The sequence below is a fragment of the Colobus angolensis genome, unplaced genomic scaffold (assembly GCF_000951035.1).
Source record: "Colobus angolensis palliatus isolate OR3802 unplaced genomic scaffold, Cang.pa_1.0 Scaffold9, whole genome shotgun sequence".
Classification (NCBI taxonomy): Eukaryota; Metazoa; Chordata; class Mammalia; order Primates; family Cercopithecidae; genus Colobus; species Colobus angolensis.
In genome coordinates this window covers 1,163,973-1,173,390 of record NW_012122931.1, presented here as the reverse complement: position 1 = coordinate 1,173,390, position 9,418 = coordinate 1,163,973, and the positions used below count along the sequence as shown (strand labels likewise).

The 9,418-nt window shown below is 55.5% G+C and overlaps 1 protein-coding gene and 1 pseudogene across 3 annotated transcripts in view; one reads left to right on the top strand and one right to left on the bottom strand.

Annotated features, from left to right (window-relative positions):
- The first annotated feature begins 428 nt into the window (after positions 1-428).
- On the top strand, positions 429-911 carry LOC105504136 (annotated as a pseudogene).
- Positions 912-2,637: 1,726 nt separating this feature from the next.
- MED22 (mediator complex subunit 22) overlaps positions 2,638-9,418 on the bottom strand; it is a 7,267-nt gene continuing 486 nt past the window's right edge. The window contains exons 2-6 of one of the 3 annotated variants that reach the window (XM_011931146.1): positions 8,925-8,927; positions 8,379-8,539; positions 6,877-6,957; positions 5,830-6,038; positions 2,638-3,409 (exon numbers count right to left, since the gene is read on the bottom strand). In XM_011931146.1, coding sequence (XP_011786536.1) covers positions 3,220-3,409; positions 5,830-6,038; positions 6,877-6,957; positions 8,379-8,501 — 603 coding nt within the window. In that variant the 5' untranslated portion in view covers positions 8,502-8,539; positions 8,925-8,927 and the 3' untranslated portion in view covers positions 2,638-3,219. Of the gene's footprint in view, positions 6,039-6,876; positions 6,958-8,378; positions 8,540-8,924; positions 8,928-9,418 lie in introns of all 3 variants that reach the window. The other 2 variants (XM_011931145.1, XM_011931147.1) reach the window with 2 other exon arrangements.

The following is a 9,418-nucleotide window of genomic DNA, read 5'->3' as shown; positions in this document are numbered from 1 at the left end:
CATCTCACCACCACTCTGGTCCTGTTTTATTTTTTGAAACGGGGAGTCTCTCTTTCTCCCAGGCTGGAGTGCAATAGTATGATCTTGGCTCACTGTAACCTCTGCCTCCAGGTTCAAGCCATTCTCCTGCCTCAGCCTCCCAAGTAGCTGGGACTACAGGCGCCCACCACCATGCCCAGCTAATTTTTGTATTTTTAGTAGAGACGGGGTTTCACCATGTTGGCCAGGCTGGTCTAGAACTCCTGACCTTAAGTGATCTGCCCACTTTGGCTTCCCAAAGTTTTGGGATTACAGGCATGAGCCACCACGCCTGACCTGGTCCTGTTTTCCATTTTAAGACTCCAAAATAACAACCAAATGCCACACACAGTAAAAACAGGCATAAAAGCCTTTTAGCTGGAACCGCCATCTTCCAGTAACGGGCCAAAATGACGAACACAAAGGGAAAGAGGAGAGGTACCTGATCCATGTTCTCTAAGCCTTTTAGAAAACATGCAGTTGTTCCTTTGGCCACGTATCTGTGAATCGATAAGAAGGGTGATATTGTAGACATTAAGGGAGTGGGGACTGTTCAAAAAGGAATGGCCCACGAGTGTTACCATGGCTCAACTGAAAGAGTCTACAACGTTCCCCAGCACGCTGCTGGCATTGTTGCAAACAAACAAGGGCAAGATTCTTGCCAAGAGAATTAATATGTGTGATGAGCACATGAAGGACTCTTTAAGAGCCGAGATGGCTTCCTGAAACGCGTGAAGGAAAATGATCAGAAAAAGAAGGAAGCCAAAGAGAAAGGTACCCGGATTCAACTGAAGCGCAAGCCTGTTCCACCCAGAGAAGCGCCCTTTGTGAGAACCACTGGGAAGGAGCCTGAGCTGCTGGAACCTCTTCCCTATAAATTCATGGCATCATAGGTGTTAAAAAAAAAAAAAAAGACAAAAGACCTCTGGAATAGGGTGGGAAAAAAAGGCATTAAAAAAACTATTTGGCCGGGCGCGATGGCTCAAGCCTGTAATCCCAGCACTTTGGGAGGCCGAGACGGGCGGATCACGAGGTCAGGAGATTGAGACCATTCTGGCTAACACGGTGAAACCCCGTCTCTACTAAAAAATACAAAAAAACTAGCCGGGCGAGGTGGCGGGTGCCTGCAGTCCCAGCTACTCGGGAGGCTGAGGCAGGAGAATGGCATAAACCCGGGAGGCAGAGCTTGCAGTGAGCTGAGATCTGGCCACCGCACTCCAGCCTGGGCGGCAGAGCGAGATTGCGTCTCAAAAAAAAAAAAAAAAAAAAACTATTTGGGGAACAACTGAAGAAATCTGAATGTGACTACTAGAGGATATGGAATCATCATCCATTTTGGTTGTGGTGATGGGAGAAGGAGAATGTGCTCAGAGAGGCAAACTGACGAGTACTTCCATGAGCTCAACTGCCCTCAAAATAAAAAGCTTGGGATAAAAGAGTGACATAGACTGAGGATGGGCCAGGGCTTAGGAACATGGAGGCCACTGGTGACCTTAATACGCATAGTTTTGCTAGAGTCATGGAGACAAAACCTGTCTGACGCAGGCCCAAGAGACAACTGCAAATGGGTATCAGCTGCTTCCCCATGGAGCTCTGCTGCCAAGGGCCAGGAGCTGGAGAGGAAAAGGGTCAGCAGAGCGGCTTGGCTCTAAGGAGAAACGACTTGATGTGATTGATGGTCCTGGTCAAGCAGAAAACAAAACTGATGGCAGAAGGTCTTCCTGCTCAGGTTTTTAGGAGCAGGACAAGTGGGATCCCACCACAAAGTCTGGCCAGTTCCTTCCGGGCTTTCCCTTCATATATGCTTCCATCTGGTTGTAATATTTTTCTTCCTTAGTGGTTAAGTACAAAGCATTTCCACAGCTAAACTAGTGCAGGAGATCACCACACATATCAATGGGGAAATAATCCCTCAGAGGGGAAGCAATTTCCCTAGGCCACCCCAAAAGCCAGACCCAGAGTCAGGGCTAGGCCTCAGGCTCCTGTCTGTCTAGTGCCTTCTGCTTGGCTGTGAGGTTCTCTGGTTCATGTGGTGACGGGTCAACTGTATTCTTACCTGTCCCTAAGGCTGGATCCTGGGCTGTCACCTCATTCACAGATCAGGGAAGACGATGGCCTCCCCATGAGAAGATGAAGCACATGGATGGTGGTGGAGGAATTGGGGGTGGGGGAGTTAGGGGACAGGTGTGCTCCCCTCACACTTCCTGCCCAGTGCTGTGACTTCTACATTTCTAAGGTGAGCCTGGCACCAAAAGACACTGGGTCTAGACTTCCATCAGGTTCAAGTTCTGATTTCTGCCACTTCACTTCCTAGCTCTGTGGCTGTGGGTACACCTCACCCCTTCTAAGTCCACATTCTCTCCTCTCTGAAATATCGGCACTAGGAGCACCGGCTCTGGTGGCAGTGATGAGATGTCAGCAGAGGCACAGGTGCCTGGATGTGCAATGATGGCAGCAGGTCCATTCACTGAATACTGGGGACCTACCAGGTGCCAATGGGGAGAGGGTGACTTCAGGCCAGGCTGTCCAGGCAGAGCTGAGGAGCTGCTGCTCCGATAGCTGCTGGGAGACCAAGGGTGGTCCTGAACTGACGAGGAATGAGGAAGAAAGAGGAGCAACGCAAAAGGGTGGTGGTGTTTTAATCAAGTCTCATTACAAAGGCAGAATTAGGAATGAGTCCCACCTAGCTTCCACATGTGTGGGCAGCCACTGTCACACGCACCTGTCGTGGCATTCAGCCCATGGCACAGACATATGTGGCTCAGGGCAAAAACCAGTGGGTGGGGCTCTGCACAGGAACCCTGGCCTCGGAATGGGAGACCCAGCCTGCCCAACACTGCTCAGAGCCTCTCCCAACTCTGACAACAGGCTCAGGTCAGGACTCCCCTGAAATCACGTGCCCTCCTGCCCCACTGCTGAGATCCCCAACATGCCAGACCTAGCTTGGAAACCTTCTTTCACCTGGTCGGCCAGGAAGGCAGCAAACAGAGATGATGACTCAGGGAATGATGTGCTGTTCGGAAATGGCTAGGGAAACAACTGTTTCCCTGCTGTCCTGGCTGGACCCACCCTGGGCTAACAAGCTTCCCAAGGAAGTCCCCAAATGGGAACCTAGGCTGAGAGAAGCAAGGCTGTGGCGGCATCCCATCCAGAGGGCAGCCTCAGGTTTTGTTTCTGAGAACGAAGGGTGGCCCCGGAGGCTCAGGCATGCTCAGTGGGGCCAGGGCCACCAGCATGAGAGTGGGCAGGGGCTGCCACTTGTAGGGGGCCAGCACTGGGCTCCGGGGACGCCAGCAGAGGGGCCGAGAGGCCATCAGCAGAGTCTGTGTCGAGGTCCAGCCTCCCGTAAGCTTCGCACAGAGGCAGGTCATTAGCTTCGCAAAGGCTTGAGCTTTTCCACCACCAGAAACCCCAGGGAGAGACAGGAGCAGGCAGAAAGGAAAGCCAGGGGAGGGGAGAGCAAGACAGAAGCAGAGTTAAGAAAACATGACCACACCCCAGACCTGCCTTTCCCTTTCTCCACTCCTGCTCCATCTGACCCCTGAGTCGGCAGGCCTGGCAGAGAGAGGGGGCCAGCGTTGAGAGCCCTCCTAGCATCTTTAAAGGAGGAAGCTGTCCTGGCCCAACCACCAACAGCTGTGTGACCTCAGCAAGCCCTTCCTGCCCAGCCTCCACGTGGGCCTGTCCTAGTCTATGCTTCCCAGCTGGTGCTGGTCCCCTCCTCTTGCAAGAAGCTGTCAGGCTGGCAGCCCTCCCTTCTCCCTGACTGCAGAAACCCGTGTCACTGCACTGCAAAGAGCTCTTGGAGGGCAGAGACTGTGTCTTCTTTCTGGGTCGGTCGCTGCCTGAAACTTAGCCTGAAGGGGGCGACAGCTGGGAACACAGGCCCTGGCACTTCCTGGTAGTGCTACATCAGCCAGGTGGCCTCCAGCAGGCGCCCCCACCTCTAACACAGGGAATCCTCGTGGCAGCCAGGATGCAGGTGAAGAGCACAGCTAGCCCTTCCCATGCCCGCAGCTGTGACAGTCCATGCTCGCCTCGTGCTAACCCGCAGGCAGGGGCCCTGGCTTTCCCGCGGCCTGCCTCGCCCCTGGCTTCCTCTCTTGCTCCTGCCCTCAGTGTTCAGTCTCAGAACCGTCCTGGGCACAGAGTGGCATCCCGAGGAAAGCGGAGGATAGGCAGAGCCAGAAAGAGCAACTGAACAGCGGAGAGGGGGCAGGCGAGCACAGAGGCACAGCTCATGCGGGATGGGGCGGGGAGTGGAGCGCCCTTTGGGGCACCAACAGGAAGGGACAGAGGAAACTCAGCCCAGCCCTTGTCACTTAAAGGAGATGTACAGAGGAGGGAGCAACTGCTTCTGCCACAGGAGCTATGTGAGGCCCCCGGGGGCGCTGGTGTGGACAGCATGCCTGTGGGAGGAGACACAAGCTGGCCTGGAAGTCCCTCTGGGTGAAGCCAAGGGACTGTTGGGGGAGGGCATGGGAAGCCTGGCACACATGTCCTGGGTTTGCGCCCTGCTTTGCTGCAGGGCCGTGGGCAGGTTCCCTCTCTCCCTGCCCCAAGGCAAGGCAGGCAGGCTGAATTACAGGCCCACAGCTGCTCTGTCCAGGGGCCCTCAGCGACAGTGGCTGCCTCAAAGAGACAGACAAACCGAACAGCTGTGGAAGGAGACGCCCAGAAGGGTGTGAAACACCCCAGGACCCCTCTCAGCCACTAGTGTGGAGGAAATGCTGCCTCATAGCTGCAGAGTTAATGAGTACTGAGGACCAAAATTTCCCCAGAATGCCCTGGAAAACTCTAGAACTACTGCAGCTGAGCAGTGCCAGAGTCCAGGACAGGGAAACCAAGTCCCAGGTCATGCTGGCTTTGGACATCTGTGGCTCCCAGCATGGCCACCGGGCAGAAAGGGGCATTTAAAATCCACCACCAGGAAGGTTCGTCCAGGAGAAGGCACAAGATGGACACAGACACTGCGTCTGCTGTACTGAATCTTGATTTTCTAAGCTAATGGGGCAGAGTGGAAGGCCTCCCTGTCTCCAAGCCTAAGTTTACCCCAGGTAAATGATACGTGGACTCTGATTTCTCAGGCCCCCTCCAGCTCAAACGGCCGAACGTTTCAGCTTCTTACATGGCCCCACAGGGTCAGGATAATGGGTTTTGACCCTTCTGCATCCCCAGGGCCCAGCACGAGGCCTGGCATGTAGGTTGGCTCCAGCTCCGTGGATGAGGCTGAGTGGGTCAGAAACTGGAGCTCCGACGGCTTTCAAGGCCATTCCCTCATTCCCTGCCTGGGCTTCATCCCCCTACACTCTTATGACTGTCCCTGCCTCCACACTGGGGTTTGGTGACATCCACATGGAATTGTAACCCTGGTGCCCTGGACATAGGTGTGGACCTGACTGCCCAAAAGGGGCTGGCCCAGCCTTGGCTGAAATCTCTACATATGGATTCAGAAGCTAACAGGAGCAGCACAGCCCCAGAAGGCACTGCCTGAGGAGGAAGGCTCTCAGAAGAGGCCCTGCGGAGGATACAGCCAGGCACCTCCCTTCTCCAGACCTGGCCTATGCGACTGGCATTGAGTCCTGTGGTTTTCATCACACTGCACTGTGGGAAAGGCCCAGGGCCCTGGCAGATGGTTGTGAATTGTCTGTCGATCAAACGCTCTGGTCAGAAGCTCTGCTCTGAAACCCAGGCATGGCTCCACTGCCAAGACCAGCAAGAATTTGAAAAAGCAGAAGGCAGCCTTGCCTGCTGGCCAGGCCCAGGTAGGCGGGCTCCCGCTCTGCATGGGGAGTCCAGCGCTATTTATACCTGGACGAGTAATACTCCTCCTCCAGCTCATAGAGGTCGATGGAGATCTCGTCTCGCAGCGTGATGAGCTTCCGGTCGCACTCCTCCTGCAGCGCGCGCAGCTGCTGATTGCGCTGGTCGATGGCCTCATTCACTGAGGGGAAGTCATTGAGGATCAAGAACTGCTTGAGGTCGGACACCAGCTTCATCAGGGACTCGCCGGCTCGGACCTGTGGCCATCAGAACCAGGGCGGGCACAGGGTGAGGGGTGACAGCGGCCCTGCCTGCAGGTGGCTGATGTGGGGCAAGGGATGGCCTCTCTGGGAGCCTCAGCTCCTCATCTGCAAAGTGGGACTCTACCCCTGACCTCCACAGGTTCATTTGTGAGAATTAAGTGAGAAAACTAGGATGTCAGTTCTGCAGGGCAGGCCCTCCCGTCCCTCAGCCTCTGGCTTCCACTCCTGCAGGACTGGCCTCCAGTCCAATTATGCAGGTGCACATCCTGCTCATGAAAAACTCAAACCCCACAGATAAAACTATGATCCCATTTTGCCTCCTGCCCCGGGGTAGGGGTAGCATGGCTGCCAGCTGGGCAGAGCTCCTGTGAGACCTTTTGCCGTGCATTTTGAGCCCTGGATGTGCACCTGCGGGAATATCTGCTTGCTGTGTTTCTCCTGTGATCCGAAGGAATCCAATGGCGCCTACAGTTCCATTCGGCTGTTTGTCTTTTCACTCACAACTGACCTTAGGAACTTGTGCGTTAGCAGGAAGGGCTGCTCTCTTCCTGGCCACTGCACAGCTACAGGATGGGTATGGGCGGCTCTCTGCCCAGCCCTCCTCCAAGTGCCCTACGTGAGGACAGTCTCCTGAGAAAGGATTTGCCCCCACCTCATTCTTTAAAGCTGCTGAGTGGTGAAACCAAAGCATCTCTGCATTTGCCTCCTTCTGCTCCTTCTCAGGGGAAGAAGAGCAGACCAGCCCCAGAACCCCCTACACTCCACCCAGGAAACCCCAGCCGGGACTGATGCTCCTGGAGCCCAGGCCGTGCCCTCCACCCTGGCCACTCACAATGTTGGCGGCTCGCACGTGCATCTCGTAATTGTCCTGTTCACCCTGAGTGGCCCGTGACACCTGCGTCTCGTCCTCAATCTGGGGGCAAACAAGAAAACCTAGAATCAACCCAGTCAAGGCATCCGCACCCCTGGCCCGGCCCAGCCCAGCTTACAGTAACTGTCATCTGCCCAGGATGCCCACACTATCCACAACCTGTCTGTGGTGCTGTCTCCAGACCTGAGTGCTGTCAGCCAGACCTCTGGCAAGGTTCCATTCCACCCTCTCTTGTTCTGGCCATGGGAGACAACGGGCACCTTGCTCAAGACAAATGGAAGCAACTCACGCTGTTTGCTGTGCTAGATGCAGGGATGGGGGCTTATCTTGGACCAGTCTTTTTGGGCTGTGGGAGCCCTGTCTGGTAGGAACCCTTGTCACTTGCTTGGCATTTGGTAAACTGCCGGATGAGTGAAGGGAGGATGTATTTTTTTTTTTTCAGCGACCATTTCCTGATCACTTCCCAGGTGCCAGGCTGTGTCACACACTTGACCACCATTAGCCCATGACATTTTCACAGAAGCCTGGCCTGCCACCCTTGGTTTATAGGTGGCCAAGCGAGGCTGGGACAGACTGGTGTGGTCAAGGAGTCTCAGATGGTGAACAGAGGGGCCAGGAGCCCAGCCAGTGCATTCGGCTAACCTGGACAGGGCTTCCCAGCAGGTCTTGCAAGGGCTCAGCTCGGGGTGGGTGTCAGGTACCCTCAGTGGTTAAGACCCAGACTTTGTGGGTTCAAATCCTGGCTCAGCCAGTTATGAGCTGAGTCACCTTGGGCAAATCACTAAGTCTCCTGGGCCTGGGTTTCCTCCTGAAATGAAGAGGACAACAGTGCCCACCTCACAGAGTCCTCATGAAGATTCAGCAGAACAGGCACAGACAGCCTCACAACGTGGTTTGACACATGGCAAGCACTTAGTACATGCTAGCGTCCATACTTATCATCATCGCTTATGGAGCCTGCCAGGTCTGCAGCAGCCAGGAGGGATCCAGCCCAATCTAGTGCCGCTGCAGCAGTCAGTAGGCTTGCAGGCCCCAATGCTGACCGCTCCACCTGCCTGGAGGGCCCCCCACTTCTCCCCTCAGTCTGCTTTTCTCCTGCTCACTGGCTCTGTGCCCAAAGTAACTGTTTTACACAGGTAAACTCACCAGTGATCATAAGGTCATTGTGGGGTCATCATAAGGACCCCACAATGCAGAAGAAACTGAGGCACTAAAAAGTGAAATCTCCACCCAAACCCATACTGTTAGTAAGGGCTGGACGTGGGGCCGCGGCAGTCCAGCCAGGGTCCCCTGCGCTGCTTTGCCAGGATGTGCTATTATTTGGTGTATCTACTGACCAGCTCCCTGTGCACTGGGTGCTTCCTGCCTGGAACACTATTCACTCACGCTGCTCAGCCCCTGGCCTCTCCTGTCTCCATCTCTTCCCAAACCCTGCTCCCCTTGGTGGTCCCCCCCACCCCCACCTTGGCAGTCTTGATGATCTCGGTGAAGTTGTCCATGATGGACTTAATGTCATCCTTCAGCCGCTTGTTGTAGGACTGCAGCAGCGTCTCCTTGCTCTGGGGCAGGGCTCTCTGCTGGGCCATGGCCGAGCCTCAGGCAGCGCAGCGGGAAGACCTGGGACCTTAGAGTGCAGTACAGACCTCTGAGTGCAGGCAGAGTCAACCCAGGCACCCTCTATGCCCCAACCTTAGCAGAACATGCAGATTTCTGGAGATTCCCTTTCTGCCAAATAAAGTCAATCACTGAAACACAGATGAACTCAGTCCATCAGCAGGCACTGCAGGGGGTTCCAGGACTCTCCTCTGGCCCCGCCTTTGCCAGAGCAAGCTCATCCTGGAACTCCTGGCCAGCCCTCCAAGCCCTGTCCAGGGCTGCAGTCCAGACTTCATATCCAGGCCCACAGAGTGTCCCAGAGAGGCCTGCAAGCTCAACACCAGCCCCTGGCATAACTTCTTAGCCCGCCGTCACCCTCACCACGCCCTCCCATCCGAGGAGTCCTTCTGCACCGCCTACATCCACGCTTTCCTTCCGTTCCCACTCCGGCTGCCCCGCTCCAGACCTCATCCCTGCACTGCGGGCCCCGCTCCCTCCAGTCTCTGCGCGGCAGAGAAGAGGTCCTAAAAAGTGGTCATTCCGGCCGGGCGCGGTGGCTTACGCCTGTAATCCCAGCACGGGAGGCCAAGGCAGGGATCACTGAGGTCAGGAATTTGAGACTAGCCTGACCAACACAGTGAAACCCCGTCTCTAATAAAAATACAAAAATTAGCGGGGAGTGGTGGTGGGCGCCTGTAGTCCCAGCTACTCGGGAGGCTGAGGCAGGAGAATCGCTTGAACCCGGGAAGCACAGGTTGCAGTGAGCCGAGACCGCGCCACTGCACTCCAGCCTGGGTGACGGGGGGAGACTACGTCTCAAAAAAAAAAAAAAAGGGGGGGTCATTCCACTCCCTCGCTTAACATCCCTCATGGCTCCTCCACCGGGACAAGGGGCTCAAGCCCCGCG